This window comes from Dipodomys ordii, unplaced genomic scaffold (assembly GCF_000151885.1).
Source record: "Dipodomys ordii isolate 6190 unplaced genomic scaffold, Dord_2.0 Scaffold146, whole genome shotgun sequence".
Taxonomy (NCBI): Eukaryota; Metazoa; Chordata; class Mammalia; order Rodentia; family Heteromyidae; genus Dipodomys; species Dipodomys ordii.
Window position 1 is genome coordinate 966265 of NW_012267362.1, and position 16585 is coordinate 982849.

Genomic DNA, 16585 nt, shown 5'->3' on the forward strand with positions numbered 1-16585 from the left:
GGGGCACAGACTCCAGTTATCCAATGGGGAAACTGAGGTTTAGCAGAGTTAAGTGGATTTCCCAATGAATAATATGAAATCAAGAGAGGAGGAAAACCAGTTCCAAACTTCCCAGAAAGTTTACCCCACAGCCCAGGATTCAGCCTGACTTGCTTGAATCCTAGCAAAGGATCCTGGCTAGCCACAGCAGAACCCTTTAAAAAAAAATATCATGGGTGAAAAACACCGGATCTGAAGGTTTATTTACCATTCCGTAGCCTGACCTTCCAGGAAGAATGTCACTAATGAGAAACAATCCACTTGAGCTTGCAAACCCAGAATTTTCATAGGGATCAATTTAGGATTCCAGAGTCTAAACCAGACCAGGTCAATGCTGACTGTCTTCCCTTCAGAGGGGAAAAAAAAAAAGCAACTGAGCTTTTCCTGCCTGGAAGGAAGTTTTATATATGTCAAACAAATCTCAGATTGGAGGTTACATTCGTGCCATTGTTCCAGCCCCTTCTGGAAATCCACTGGGAAATGAAGGACAGCATTTTCCTTGGTAGGGTGTAGGCTGGGGGAAGTAGAAAAGGAAAGGGTGTCAGCAAGAATGGGCTGATTTTCCCTAATTAAAGAATCCACCTTACATTAGAGCCAGGAGCAGGAACTCTGCTCGGGAGACAAAATTTCATCCTGATTCACATCACAGGGAAGGTTTGCTTTAGTGTGGATGAAGCAGTCCCCTTCCAAGAGTGGGCAAGGATGGCATCTGTCTTGCTCTTTTGGCTGCATCCTGGTACCCACAAATGTCTGTCATCAGTAGGCCCACCTAGTAAATGACGAATTAAACAACTAGCCAATAATTTTCATTTCATTTAAAAAGCATCATTTTCATTTAAAAGTAGCTTTTTTCAGAGAGTCTCCTCTTCCTCCTCCTCCTCCTCTTCTTCTTCCTCCTCTTCCTCTTCCTCTTTTCTTCTGTACTAGGGTTTGAATCTAAGATCTTGCACTTGCTACACAGGCTTTCAGGCTCTCTACCACTTGAGCCATGCCCTCATCCCTTTTTGCTTTCATTATTTTTTGGAATAGGTTCTCTTGCATTCATCTCTGGGCTGTTCTAGACCATGATCCTCCTATTTATGCTTCTCCCATAACATAAATGAGATAACAAGTATATACCACCAAACTCATTTTTTTTAATTGGTTGAAATGGGCATCTCTCAAACACTTAGCCCAGGCTGGCTTCAAACACCATCCTCCTATCCTTCCAACCTCCATCTCCCAAATAGCTAGAATTACTAGTATGAGCCATTACACCTGGCTGAGAAAAAGTTTTTTCTAAAATTAAGAATGAAATGTTTCTTATTACATGACCTAGAATTCACTGGATCATCTATCAGTGCATCTCTTAACTCTGTGTACAATGTTATCAGTGACCAATGCTAATTCAAAGAGTTATTAAACAGCACGAATGGTAAACTCACAAAATCTCTTAAAACTTTGCCCTACAACTGAGCGGGTCATAAAACCACTCAGGTGTTAGACACTCTGCTTCATTTGGTCTCAGCTTAGCAGAAACCACCTTTCCCCAGACTCCACAGCTGGGTGCCACTTGGTGCTGATGAAGGCAGCAGTGCAGCAACCCTCAGACTTACTCTGCCCTCAGCACTGTCTGGCCTCAATCCCATTTAAGGGAGAAACCTCAACCTTCCCATTGAGAAAACAAGCACATTCCATGAACGATTTCAACTTTATCATATTAGCTGAAGAAGGTCCTGAGAATCACGTATGGCAGGTGGGTGGCAGGGGGTGGGTATGGATCTAGTTCTGCTTCTAACTGGCTGTGTCCAAACTGAACGAATGGCCCCATTCTGTGACCTCAAGTTCTTTCTCTGTAAAACAGCACTAAGACTGGCTGGCCAGGCCCTGAGTTCAAGCACCAGGATACACACACACACACACACACACACACACACACTAATCTAGAGTTAATAAATGTGCCTACTGCAAGGATTGTTTTAAAGACTAAATAAATCTATGGGCATAGACTAAATGAGCAAATGTCCAGCATGTTTTTATTATGCATAGGTACTTGATTATAAAACAGGGTCCTCTGCAGTACTCCATGATCTCCCAAGCTGCCTAAGGAAAGTTAAGTAATGAGATGTTCTGTTGTTGCAATTTTCTATACACCTGCTCCGCCAAACTCCTCCCACACCAGATATGGATAAAGGTATGTGTTTGTCCTAGTAGCTTAAAAGCAGGCAGGAGAGATTTCTCTTGGTGTCCTGTGTGGCATGGTCCTTAGAGGAAACCCTCTAGGAAGGGCAATCCCTTATGTCCACCAAACTTGAATGTAGTCTAAACCTTCCTTGGTAACATCATGGCAGCATGGAAATCGATGCAATTGTTCAGTGTAAATTTCAGGAGGAATTTCCTGCCCTGAGAAAGGCTGTTAAGTCCTAGGGGCAGGGTCCCAGATCTATGCCCATAGCCAGCCTCAGATGGAAATCTGGAATCAGATGCTTTCTGTCAATTCAGTAATAGAATCCAGAAATCTGGGTTCCCATTCTGGATAAACCACCAGCAGCATTATCATTATCATCATTGTCTCTTAAATTAGCACGGTACAGAAAAACATGAGTGCTTCTCAAATACCCCCACACCCCATGTGCGTGACATATTTTTATGATGAGGAAATCGAGGCACAGAAAATGTATTGTGTGAGGTAAAAGACCCAGCATTTAATCTAGGCTGCCTTGCTAACTTGGTGACATTTTTTTTCCTGTGTCGTACTTTCATCCAAGCTGCTTGATAACTTTGTTGAACCAATGTCCTGAACTAACACATCCTCGTTGGAAGGCAACAATATCTAACTACCAGTTATTGAGACACTTTATTGATGATCAGTGCAAGTTGGTTGCTAGAGCTGGGATCCATTGCTCTCTGGAGACCGGATTCCTCTGGAATGGCCAGAGTGAAAGCTTAATTTTGAGCTGAGCCACCCTCTAGGCTGGAAATATCAGCCCCAGGTGCTTCCATCTCTCTGCCCAGTGTGCAGTCTGTGCTTAGGGGCCCTAATGGCCATAATGCCTCCAATGTGGTGTTTAAACCAATAAGGCTGCAAAGAAGTCACGGTATGTTTAATAATGGCTTAATGACTCCTTGTGAGATGCAAGACTTCTGGTTCCTGTTTGGCCTTGATTTACAGCCCAACTCTGGCTGTGGACAGCCAAGAAACCCCCTCTAAGCCTCTAACGGAAGAGGGAGGTGTTCACACCAGGCCTCTTAGATTCCTTTAAAAATCAAGAATTCAAATGAAATACAAATGATGTTTGACTCCCCAACCCTCTTACTGATCTCTGGGGGCAACTGATAATATAACTGTTTTAACCCAGACCCAGAGGCTCTCCATTCATGGTAAGGGAGTCTGGTCCTAAGGCCTTCTTGTATTTCTTTCCAACTTTTTGGTTTTTAGGGTCTTTTGTTGTTGTTTCTGTCTTTCCAGTCATGCTAAACTACAGCCCCAATCCCGATGTTTCTTTGGGGTTGGTGAAACTCTTTTAGGAGATGTGGTTCTACTCATCTCCTCCAAAAAGGGAGCAACAGAGCCCAGGGGTCTGAGCTGCAAAAAGTAGTGTTTCAGCCTGTAGCCAAACCACCCAAGGCATTCACTCCATGCACGCAACTCCCTTCTATTGCATTTTTATCTGATCCATAGCCTGTTATACTGGACCCTGTTTTGGCTTGGGAGCCTCTCACTCACTGTCTGTTCTGGCCTGCCTGGGCTCGGTGGTTGAATCCCCTGACCTCCAAGTCAGATGAGGAGGGGCCTGACATTCCAGGCCCCAAAGCTAATTAATGATAGCGTCCAGACTCAGGCTTAGAACTGTTTCCACACAAGGTACCCAATGACTCCAGCACAGGGGTGCAAAGCAAGAGGCATCTAGGGAATGAGTTTATTTCTCCCAGTTCCCAGCAAAAGGAGCCAAGGAAAAGGACAGCCCAACCCTTCCGCCAGCCAGACTGATGTCGGGAGATCAGGCCTACAAGGGTTTGCTGGGGGAGGAGATCTGCTCATTAACTCCACTGCCTCACCAGGGACTTGGGTCCCTGGGCCCGAGTTCAGGACCCTGGGCCGGGACTCGCCCCGGATAAAGTTCATAAAGGGTCCCTGCCCTCCAATGGAGGCTTTCCGTCTCCTCTCCTCCGACTGCCTTGGGAACACCGCGCTCAGGGTGAAGGGGGGGTTCCCGGACTCCGAGGGGTTAACCCGCGCGGGGGCGCACGTGACGTGGATAGTTCCAGCATTAAGTCAGAGGCGCGGCCCCCTCCTCTGCCCCCTCCGCCCCCCGCGGCGCGCGCCGCTCCCGGGGGCTCCGCGCCCCCGAGCCCAGGTCCCTCCCCCTTGGCGGGCGCTCACAGGCCGGGCGGGTAGCGCGAGCCCCGGAGCCCCCGCGGCCTGTGCGCCCCAAGCCGGCATGGACCCTGAGCGCTGCACGCCTTTCGCTGTGGGGCCCGCGCCGGGTCCCTATGCGGCCGCTGGGGACGAGCCTCCAGGCCCGCAGGGAACTCCCGACGCGGCGCCTCACCTGCATCCCGTGCCACCCCGAGGCCCGAGGCTGCCCCGTTTCCCGGCCTGCGGGCCTCTGGAGCCCTACCTCCCAGAGCCGGCCAAGCCGCCCGCCAAGTACCTGCAGGACCTGGGGCCCGGCCCCGCGCTTAACGGCGGCCACTTCTACGAGGGCCCCGCGGAAGGTAACGCGCGGCGCGGCGCGGCGGGTAGCCTGCAGCCAGATCCTCTCCCCTTCCCTACCCCGGCCCGCCCCGGCCTCTCTGCTTCTCTCTCGGGTCGCCTAGATCTCAGCTCTTTGCCCTTTTCGCCACGGCAACCACGGTATCCAGATTGCCGCTAGCCCGGGCCAGGCGAAAGCCAGTGCGGCGCGGGAGGCAGGGTCATCCGTTTCCCCAGGATCGGGAGGCGGGAAGTCATGGGGAGGGTAAAGCGGCGACGACCCCGGGCACCGTCGCAAAGAAAATAAGACATCTGGTTTGGCCGGCCGGCTTTGGGCTGGAACTGCCACCGACCCAGAAGCCTGGATTGGGCCGAGTTGCCCGGGAGCCGCAATGAGCCCCGACGCTGGGGGAGACTCGCTCCGCTTTTGTGTCTGGCCTTCCTGGAGGATTCGGAGGCTGGGCCTCGACCTAGAGAGGCCAAGCCGGCTCCAGCCGAAGGCTGCGGCCTGATCGGACCCGCCTCTCCTCCCTGGCTCGGGCTGGGCCTCGGCGGGAAGGGCGCAGCCCGTGCCTTAAGTGGAATGGGGGAATGGCTGCGGATGGTCCCGCAATCTTGGGGCCATGCTCAAGACTCTTAATTTCTCAGACTAACCTGGCCTCCCCGTCGTTACGCACGGTAATGGTCGTCCTTCGGGGAGAGTTGGCATCCTCCCCGCACCAGATCGTCACCGCTGGGCCGTGGAGAGCCTCTCTGGGTGGGTCTGAATCCTGGGTGCTTCTGAGTCGTAGGCTGGTGTCCTGGGTGCTAAAGGCCGGTTGGACCATGCCATGGTTTCAAGATTGCACCCGATCGCTGGGGCCTGGCAGGCTGGTGGGCGCCCACGCCCACCCTACCCAGGCCGCCACCCTTCACGGCGGAGATCCGCTCGGTAGTTGAGCCTAGGGAAGAGAGGGGTCCCTGGGAGATCCCGCCCAGCTCTGCCGCAGCCTGTGCGGTCCTGGCGTCTCTCAGGCTTCCACGCAGTGGCTGGGCAGCTCGGGTCTTCGTCCAGCCGGGGTGGTGGGAAGTGGAAGGGAGGGCCTAGGGAGGTGTGTGGGGGTCAGCGGAGGAAATGAGCGGGTCCGCGGAGCTTCGTGTCTCTGCCCTTTGAAAGAAGCTCTCCTGATAAAAACCACAGTTGGGACTTAATGAGAAGCAGTTGGCCTGGCTCCTCTGATCCCTGCCAGACGCGGCGGCCGAGCAGCACTTCAAGCACCGCGAGGGACAGGTACTGGCCTAGCTCTAGAGCGCGGCGCGGCGGGCGCTGCCCACTCCTGGGCCGGCGGTGCGGCTGCTGGCGCCCACCCTTCACCGATGGCCCCGGGCGCCGGGACCGGCCCGAGCCGAGCGCGCCGCCGAGAGCGCTGGGGAGGAACCTGGCGTCCTAGGATCCGACGGCGAGCGTGTCAACGACAACGAAATGCGGAGTAAGACCACCCCAAAGCGCAAACAATGACCAAAAAGCAGGGCGGGGTACTGGACACAACAGCGGAGCAGGGCGGGCGGAGAGAACCAAGAGGTCAGAGGAACGGAAGAGTATATGAACGACAAAAAAAAGAAAAGGAAGCAAAGAGAAGATTTGATCGAACGAAGCGGGTAAATGAGGAGAGAAGAGACGAAGGAGAGAAGGGAGGGAATGAAAGGGGACGTCCTAAAAAGAACAGAACTAAATGAGAACCAGTGGGAAAGACTAGTCCATGCTCTGCAGACAAACCAAACGAAGAGATCCCGCCGACGCTGGCCCTCGGGGAAGCCCTGGCCGGGCTGCGGTGACTGGGGAGGATCGACTCCCGCAGGCTGGAGCCTCCCTTAGTGACAAGTTGTAGTCAAGGGGGAAATATGCCTTATGTTCTTTTTTTTAAGAGGATAATTATACTACTTTTATTCATTTAATAGGGGAAAACAAAAATCAATCGGGTAATAGAAAATGAGAGAGTCTAGAAAAGGGAATACCTAAGTGGTTAAAAACGCATAGAAAACATTGTACCAATAACGACACAGGTCAGTGAGCGCGCCGCCGTGCCCCATCTGCCCGGTGGGTCTCCGCCTAGGTGGAGCAGTTGCGCGCTCTGGAGCCGGGGGCGCACTGCGCTGCTCCTTTCCCGGCTGCCCCCCGCGCCAGCCTCTGTCCACCCGTTGAAGAGCACGGCCAGTTCGAGATGCCCAGCTCGAGATGCTCTAGCCACCCTCATTCCCGCGATGAGTGGCCGCTGGGAAGTGTCTGCCCTCCTGGGGGCTGTTCAGCCTTTCTCCCCCAAGCTTGGCTCCCTGGTCTTTCGGCTGCAGCGGAGGTGGCAAGTGACCACTGCTGGGGTTTGTTAGTTGAAGCTGAGACACCCCATCCCGCGCCCCCCCCCCAGACCAGACGCGGCCAACGGTGGATCGCAGTAAGTCCTCGCTGCGATCTCTAGGCTAATGCTGAGCACCTCTACCTGAAGCACCAAGAATCCACCAGCGTTCTTCAGTTGGCAGTTATGTCCACACAGGTCTCAGGGAACTCTGCAGCCCACTCAATGAAATCAGTGTAGCAACAGGAACTAGATGAGTTGGGTTGTAAGGAGAGATGAAAGCTAGGTAGGTGGTGGATCTTACCACCTGCCACAATGGACACCAACCAACCATCTGGATGCTAGGGCACCTAGCAGGCCCCGGGAGCAGTTCCTGCACAGTGGCTTGGAGCAGCATCTAGTTGGAGATTAGGTAACCCCCACCAGCACCTCCATGGTTTGCCAAGGTGTAAAGGCAGGCAGCTTAGGGGAGGAAGAGCACCATTGACACATTAAAGGTCCTGGTTCCTGGCTTTCATTTCAGAACAGCATGTGGCTGTGGTCTCAGATTGTGTAGGCCCAGGACACTCCAGGAGCTGAGCCTCAGGCTTCCAGTGTCCAACATAAAGACCTTCCCACCACCAACATTGTCTGGACAAAGTTTAGCCCCACTAATGTTCCCTACTTAACAAAGTCACTTTTCCTGACAAGCTTAAATTACTGCTGGCTTCTACTTCTGAGCTTCTGGGGTTTTTCTTGATTGCCATCCTCCATTTATCTCAGACTTCCTTTTGGGTCTGGTCTTTCTGGGTCTGTCTCCTCTGGAAAAGGAGGTGGATGCTGCCCTCTGGAATCCTCTAGTCAGATCAAGGCAATGGCAACTGTAGCCCCAGGAGCAGTTCTCTGGTCCTTTGAGAGGGATAGGTAGGATGGGAGGTGATCGGAAGCCAGTGCGCATGGACACTTGCAGGTAGCCGCTCTGAAAAAATCTGCTGTACTGTGTTTCATTTTCATCCCTTGACTGTCAGCTAGGTGGCTCAGGATCAAGAAGACAAACCACAGGAGCTCAAATCCCATCATATCCTCTAGGCAGGTTCTTACTGAGACCAAACAGGGAGGGTGCAAGAGGCAGAGGGAAAACCCCAGGACTTTGGAGAAGTCTCTGTAATATCAGTACTCTGAACCCCTGCTCTGAGCTCTTTCTACTCTCTGTCTCTCTCTGTCTCTTTGTCTTTCTTTATTTCATTCTTTCTTTCCTTCTTTCCCTCTTCCTTCCTTCCTTTCTTTCTTCCTTCCTTCCTTCCTTCCTTTCTTTCTTTCTTTCTTTCTTTCTTTCTTTCTTTCTTTCTTTCTTTCTTTCTTTCTTTCCCCCCTCATGTCCACTTCCCATGATGCCAAGACTTCCCTCTCAGACTACTTTATGAACTTACCACTTGTGGTTATCCCCTTCCTTATTCTCATTACCATTTTCAATTACTTGGTTCAACTTTTCTTTTTCTCTCTCTCTTCTTTCTTTCTTTCTTTCTTTTGTCAATTATGGAGCTTAAACTCAGAGCCTAGGCATTATCCCTGAGCTTTATCACTCAAGGCTTGTGCTCTACCATTTTGAGCCACAGCACCACTTTTGGTTTTCTGGTGGTTAATTGGAGATAAGAGTCTCATGGACTTCCCTGTCTAGGCTGGCTTTGAACCACAATCCTCAGATTGCAGCCACAGCTCCACCTCTGGGTTTTTTTTGGGGGGGGGGTTCTTGGCAGTTTATTGGAGATAAGGAGCCAGGATACAGGCATGAGCCACCCGTGCCAGGCTTTGGTTCAACTTTGATTCCTCCTTTCTAACCAAAAGACTTACCCTAGAACCAAAATGAGTTGGCCAAGAACAGAAGGCAGGGACTGGCGATATTCTTCCACTCGGTTCCACACAAGTCATAAAGGAGACCTGGTGCCTGAGCTGTCACTGTAGGCTAGGCATACCCAGAGGGTAGGCCCTATCTAACAGCTCCAAGCCTCCAGGACATGCATGGGGAGCTTATTGTACAGCCTGGGTGGCCCTGGCAGGTCACTACCTTCCAGCTGAGAAAAACTTTGCCCGGTTTGTCCTCCAGACAGGAACTCATCTGTCCCAGATCCTGAAAAGCCCATATCTCCAGTTGCACTCCACCCCCCACAGCTGTAATCTTGACACCAAGTCCCTGGGAAGAAACAGACTCTTGGTGCCAGCTAGCTGGGCCTCCTGGGGGCTGGGACCCCACTGGAGATGGGCCTGGGGCCAGAGAAAGGGCTGTGTAAGGCAGTGGGGGCGTCTTTGTGGTGTCATGGCTGCCATCCCAGTGGACTGTGGAGGAAGAATTTCATGGGGACACTGCTGGGGGTCCTTGCCAGAGGGAAAGGGCAGGGCCCTCAGGGTGACCTATTTTTCACCATGCCCTGTCAGTTGGTCGTCATGGTGGGGTTTTGCCAAGCTCCCTGAACGAGGGTTAGCACGTCAGAGTGGGGCTGCTGGGAACAGTTCCCAGGCCACAATCACGCCCTCCCCTGCCTCTTAATCATAGGCCATGGAGGAGTAGTCAGGAACTCCTGAGCAGGGCAGGCAGTGAATAAGGGGGAGAGGGGCTGTTCCCCCATTGTGACACTGGTCACCCACTCTCCAGTAAGCACGACCGATCTGGGCCTCTGTGCTGAAGCTTGAGTCCTTGCCCAGACATCACAGCAGAAGAGGAATGGAGAGAGGCAAACCCCTCTGGAATCTTGTCTCAACTTGCCCTTTATACCCCAGAGCTGGAGGATTTGATGTTGACCTGAGACTTTGGGTTCTGAGAAGGAGACACAGCCAGGCCAGCCAAAGGTGATCTAGACATTTGTGTCCATTGCCTGCCTGGCCCTGGGCGCAGAGGCAGAAGCTGAGGGCATGGGAACCAAGGCCTGCAGCCTCAGAACAAGGGAGCACTTCCTGGCAGGGGTGGGAGATGTCAGCCACCCCATTGTTACCCTCTCCCCGCCCTTGGCCCTGCCAGGGTGGCGGGCCATGCCATGGCGCCAACCCTGGCACCTCCACACCCTCTAGGACACACCACCACAGAGCACTTCCCTGAAATGAACCCCCTTCTGGCCCCAGCAGATCCACCCAGACCACAGAGCACATGGTTCCCTAGGGCCCCCTCCCCAGCTGGAGGCTCAGCAGGCAGGCCTCTGAATGCCAGGCTCCCTTGGAGGGTGGCTGCCTGGGAGGAAGGGAAGGGAAGGGGAAGGAAGGGGGAGGCGGGGACTGGAGCGTCAATGCTCTTCCCCTCCCTCCATTCCACCCACAAAACCCCCTGTTCTGTTTCCATCCTCCTTTTTGTTTTCCATTGCAGCTGAGGAGAAAGCCTCCAAAGCCGCCACCAGCTTCCCCCAGCTGCCCTTGGACTGCCGAGGGGGGCCCAGAGACGGGCCCTCTAACTTGCAAGGCTCCCCAGGCCCCTGCTTGGCCAACCTACGTGTCCCCGTTTCCCCGGGACTCCCTGACTCCATGGAGTTGTCCAAGAACAAGAGCAAGAAGCGCCGGAACCGCACGACTTTCAGCACATTCCAGCTGGAAGAGTTAGAGAAAGTCTTCCAGAAAACCCACTACCCTGACGTGTATGCCCGGGAACAGCTGGCTCTGCGCACTGATCTGACTGAGGCCCGAGTACAGGTGAGGCCATGGTGGGCACCAGGCTCTCTGGATACCCAGCCACTGGGGCCATGGACCAGACCATAGGAAGGCTGGGAGATATGACACTGGTCTCTCACACTGCTGCTTGGCCCTCGTTTACTCTCCATGCCCAGCTTTACTGCAGCCACAGACTCTTTGGGTCCAAATTGAGTTTTGTACATGTGTTTGAGGAGTATTGGGCTCTTAGAATCAAAGGATCTATCTGAGACTCTCTCTCTCTCTCTCTTCCTCTCTCTCTCTTTTTCTCTCTCTCCCTCCCTCTCTCTCTCTCTTCCTTTCTCTCTCTTTCTCTCTCTCTTTCTCCCTCCCTCTCTCTCTCTCTCTTTCTCTCTCTCTCTGGAGGGGTTGGGGTGGAAGTGGCACTGAGGCTCAAGTGGTAGAGTGCTAGCCTTGAGCTGAATAGCTCAGGGACATCACCCAGGCTCTGAGTTCAAGGCCCACGACCAACCAAAAAAACAGAGAGAGAGAGAGAGAGTGGAGGGGTTGGGGTCTGGGCCTGGGGCTGTCCCTGAGCTGCTTTTGCTCAATGATAGCATTGTACCACTTGAGCCACAGCTCCACTTCTGTGTTGTTGTTGTTGTTGTTGTTTTTGGTAGTTTATTGGAGATGAGTCTCATAGGCTTGCCTGCCTAGGCTGGTTTTGAACCATAATCCTCAGACTTCAGCCTCCTAATTAGCTTGGATTGCAGGTGTGAGCGACCCTAGGATCTGAGAATCTTAACATTGTCACTTACTAGCTAGCTGGTCAAATGAATTGAGGGTATGTTATGGGACCTTATTTCCCACTTCAGGAAAAAGAAATGAGAGTAGCAATTTAGTCCCTTAAGAATCACAGGTTTGGCAGTATTTTGGAAGCAGTTAAGTGCCAAACATACATCTAGAAGCCACCCAGTGGAGAGTCCAGTCTGGGGTGAGGGAAAGGAAGGGTGAGAAGATCCTGGGAAATGAAAGGAAGTCTGTGCCAAGTATGTTGGAAGTGACAAAGAACATGAATGTAAGCCAGGCACTTGTGGCTCATGCCTCTAATCCCAGCTACTCCAGAGGCTGAGATCTGAGGATCACTGTTCAAAGCCAGCCCAGGCAGGAAAGTCTGTGATGGTCTTATCTCCAATTAAGCACAGAGAAAACAGAAGTGGAGCTGTGGCTCAAGTGATGGAGTGCTAGCCTTGAGCACAAAATGGCTCAGGGACAGCACCTAGACCCTGAGTTCAAGCCCCAGGATTGTCAAATAAATAAATAAACATACAAACAACAAACATGAATGGAGCAAGGAGGGTTGGAAAGGAGAGAAGGAAGTTCAATATGAGTCTGGCCCAAGAGGAACATGGTCATTTGTGGCCCTCTTTGAATTGGCTAATCACAGCAGGTCAAGTATCCAGGTAAATTTGGGGTCCTAGGGAAAGATGAGATTACTGCCCTGGCAGAGGAGTCTGCCCCCCCCTCACCACAACACAGAGGAGACTTAGTAAGGGCAAAGCACATGCTTATTATACTCTTCACAGGGCCCTTCCAGAAGCTCCCTAAACGTGCTGGGGTGAGGCTATACGAAGCATATCAGCCTGGTAAGCTAGTCTATAGAAGCCAGTCACCATGGAGCAGAGGCTAGTTAACTGAAGCCAGAGAGGCTTGGACCATTATCTCTGCTCTGTTGGGTTCTCCTGCTTCTCTGTTCCTTCCATGTCACACCCAAGGCAGATTTCTAGAACTCTTTCCCAAAATTCCCTAGGGCCACTAAGCACTGCTGGCTAATGCCTATAATTCTAGCTATTCAAGAGGCTGAGGGGAGGATCGAGGCTCAAAGCCAGAGGGAGCAAGAAAGTCTGTGAAATACTTATCTCCAATTAATTAGCAAAAGGCTGAAAGTGGAAGTATGGCTCAATGGATAGCTTGCCGACACTGAGTGAAAAAGCCAAGTGAAAGCTCAAGACTCTAGTTCTAGCCCTAGTATTAGAACAATTTTTAAAAATATATTTTTGCTTTTTTATTATAGTAGGACAAATAATACCCTAGCACAAATTTTTAAAAAAAAATAAAAGATTCCTTAGAGTCCAAGTCATCAGAGTGATAATCCCAACATTCAAGAAGACACCAGATCACACAAACCAGGGAAGCTCACCCGGAGAGTCTTTGAAATAGCTCACTTTGTGGTGGGGTCTCAATTGCTCTCTCTGTGGAAAGCTTTGGGGACGGAATGGCACATATGTAGTTCCCACACTCTTTCTAGGCCTTCCCAACCTTGAAAGGGTTGAAAAGACCCAGTCTGGAAGTTTCTCCAATGATTGAGGCCCTAGAGGAGGTATGTTTTCTAAGAGGAAGATGACAAACACCCATAAACCCCATCCCATGGGGAGGAATAGTAAGACCACATTGCTGAGGGCTGGTCTAACTCTAGAGGAAAATAGCAGTAACTGCAAAGTCATTCCCAGAGGATTATTGGCTGGCCCCAGGTCTCTTCATATGCCCAAAAGGGAGAGAGAGTAGAGACAGGAAATCCAGGCAGCTGGGCAGGTATGTGGCCTTCCTTGACTTTAGCCATGCCTGCTCTGGGATCTCTGCAACCTGGGGAAAGGAGGCTGAGGGTGCCTATAGTCTCTTAACTGCCAAGGCTTTACCTGACTACATGAAAGGGAGGACCACAGGGACATGTGGATGGGAAGGCTGGAGGATTTATCCAAGTCAGAATAGTTGGTATACACACACACACACACATGCACACACACATTTGACGTATGTGTGGCTTTTTCTGCTGTGACTCTTAGCTGGATCCCTGGAAAACTACAGTTGTATTTGGTTTAATACCAACATATTTCCCAGAGCCTGACACAAAAATGTTTTATTGGAAGGTAGAAATAAACCATATATACCACTGGGTGCTTGTGGCTCACGCCTGTAATCTTAACTACTCAGGAGGCTGGGGTCTGAAGATCTTGGTTCAAAGCCAACCCAGGCAGGAAAGTCCATGAGACTCTTATCTCTAATCAAGTCTCAAAAAGCCAGAAGTGGAGCTGTGACTCAAGATAGAGTGCTAGTCAGCCTTGAGGGGAAAGTGGGGGAAGGAGCTCAAAAAGAAGGGGCTGGGGAAGCCACATACTCCAATACAACTAAATATCATCATATAGGGGATATACTCATCACATATACATCACACAGATGTATACAGATGAGTGTATCACCTGCCAAGGGATCACAAATGAACAGGACAGATAGGTTTCCAAAGAATTCAGGGAAGCAGAATGTGGTGAGCAGTAGGAGAGGTCAGGCCTGGTAGAGATACCCAGACTGCATGTGTCGTAGAGGTGAGTAGCAAAGGCAGGAAGGAGAGGAAATGCAGAATATCTCAAAGGAGAGCTAGGGTTGGAATTTGGGGGACAACTAGGAGGAACGGAGTACTGTTGCCTGGCAGAGTATGAAGCTCTGGAGGGGAGCAAGGGCCAGCCTCAAGGGGCTTTGTTAAGGAGTAGGTTCTGGACAAGGTCTCGAGAACACAAACAAACAGTTAAACAGGACCACAATCCGAGCAAGAACACCTTTATGATTTCCCAGAGGCTGCAATGTGGGTGGATGGAAAAAGGCAAGGGAACTACAATGCTAATGCCTATGTATTGGGAGCCTCTGATCCGCAGACTCTCCCATTAGCCCAGCCATCCTGACCAGACAGACCCAGCCAGGCTAGAGAACTCGAAAGTGACTCAGCCTGGGGAATAGCAGCAGGGAGCCCAGGGGGCCAGTAAACCACTCTGGGCTTTGGCCTCTCCCAGGCCCCTTCTCAGACTGTCCTAGTCCAGAGAACAGTTGTATATTTAAAAGCCTCTGGTACTTGGGATCCTCCAGCCTGGAGCCATTTACTATCCTCTTAGAGGACACAGTCATCAGCCTCTCCTTACCAGACTGCACTTTTTTTTTGGGGGGGAGGGTCCGGTCGTGGGGCCTGAACTCTGGGCCTGGGCGCTGTCCCTCAGTTCTTTAGCTCAAGGCTAGCACTCTACCACTTGAGCCACAGCGCCACTTCCGGCTTTTTTCTTTTTGCTTATGTGGTGCTGAGGAATCGAACCCAGGGCCTCGAGCATGCAAGGCAAGCGCTCTACCACTGAGCCACCTTCCCAGCCCCAAACTGCACTCTTCAGGGCTGTCTTACACTCAGTCAACACCCCCAATTGTCCCCCAGGTCTGGTTCCAGAACCGCAGAGCCAAGTGGCGGAAGCGCGAGCGCTATGGGAAGATGCAAGAGGAGCGGAACCCTTTCACTGCTGCCTATGATATCTCGGTGCTGCCTCGAAGTGACAGTCACCCCCAGGTGAGACCCCAGCCCCTCCCTGAGTCAGGGCCTGACCATGTCCCCTGGGATTGCTAACAAGAATGTAAGTCTAGCTGAGCACGTGGCTCCCACCTGTAATCTTAGCTACTGAGGAGGCTGACATCTGAGGACCATAATTCTGTGGGATTCTTATCTCGGATTAATCAGCAAAAAGCTGGAAGTGAAGCTGTATAGAGTATTAGCCTAGAGTGGAAAAAAAAAAAAAGCTAAGGGGCAGAGTCTAAGCCCTGAGTTCAAGCCCTAGTACTGGCTTGGAAAAAAAAAAAGTAAGTTCTGGTCTGGGAAGACTTGAACCAATTCCTGAATCATCAGGGTCCTGTGTGCTGAGGAAAACCACTTAACATCTTCCTCCACTAACTAATCTCCAAAGAAAGTTCCTCTTAGGTTGTGCTTGCTCCCAGATGCCAGTACTGGTGGTAGGAGGGGTAATCCTGGGCTAAGTTGGCATTTCTTGGAAAGTTTCTGGGCCCTCAAGAGCAAAGCAAGAGCCATGAGGTAGATAACCAGCACCTGGGACAACTCGTCCATGGACTTACTTTTCCCCTCTCTTTTCAGCTGCAGAACTCAATGTGGCCCAGTCCAGGGTCGGGGAGCCCAGGGGGTCCATGCCTCGTGTCTCCAGAGGGCATCCCCTCTCCATGTATGTCTCCATACTCCCACTCTCATGGGAATGTGGCTGGCTTCATGGGGATGCCTTCCTCCCCCGCAACCCACCCTGGCATCTACTCCATCCATGGCTTTCCTCCTGCCCTGGGGGGCCACAGCTTTGAGCCTTCCCCAGATGGTGACTACAAGTCTCCAAGCCTTGTCTCACTCAGGGTGAAGCCCAAGGAGCCTCCCAGTCTGCTGAACTGGACCACGTGACGGGTCCCATGGACACACAGACTGTGCTTCCCACCTGCTTTCTGTTCCCAGCTGCTCCCTGCCCACCACCAGGGAGCCCATACCTCTGCCTCCAAGCCCCAGGGATGTGGGGGGGGGGCTTTGGAGGGCCTGAGGGAACAGCTGGGACCCACAGTCACCAGCAGGGAATAAGCTATAGGATCTCTTCTCTCAGAATAGTTGGGGATGTCTGGGAGAAAAGGGACTACAAAGCAAGCAGGACTCTCTTCCTAATACTGACTGAATCTCCTCATTCAAAGTTGGCTGGAAGAATGGAGGCATTGCCCTGGTGCCTCAAGATTTTGTCTAAGTCCAGATGTCATCTCTAGCTTACTTGGCTCCTTACTCCAACAATTCAGGAAAATGGGAGGAGGATGCAGATTGAACTGAAAGCTTTTTGCCACTTGGAGTGGTCATGTTTCCCACTTCCCTTCTCAAGGAGACATGTTTTCAGTGTTTGGTGTTCACAGGGACCTAGAAGGTGGTGGAGGTCAGCTAAATGCAGGTATAGCTGGGTACTGATGGCCCATGTTTATAATTGTAGCTACTCAGGAGGCTGAGATCTGAGAATCACAGTTCAAAGCCACCCCAGGCAGAAAAGTTCTTGAGACTTATCTCCAGTTAGCCAGAAAAAAAGCCAGAAATGGAGATGTGGCTTGGCTCAAGTAGAGT

At 51.6% G+C, this 16585-nt stretch overlaps 1 protein-coding gene across 1 annotated transcript; it reads left to right on the top strand.

Annotated features, from left to right (window-relative positions):
• The first annotated feature begins 4315 nt into the window (after positions 1 to 4315).
• Alx3 (ALX homeobox 3) lies at positions 4316 to 15895 on the top strand. Its single transcript, XM_013031885.1, has 4 exons — positions 4316 to 4737; positions 10376 to 10695; positions 14882 to 15010; positions 15587 to 15895. Exons 1-4 carry the CDS (start codon positions 4461 to 4463, stop codon positions 15893 to 15895), a joined length of 1035 nt encoding a protein of 344 aa, XP_012887339.1. The 5' UTR covers positions 4316 to 4460.
• The last annotated feature ends 690 nt before the right edge of the window (positions 15896 to 16585 follow it).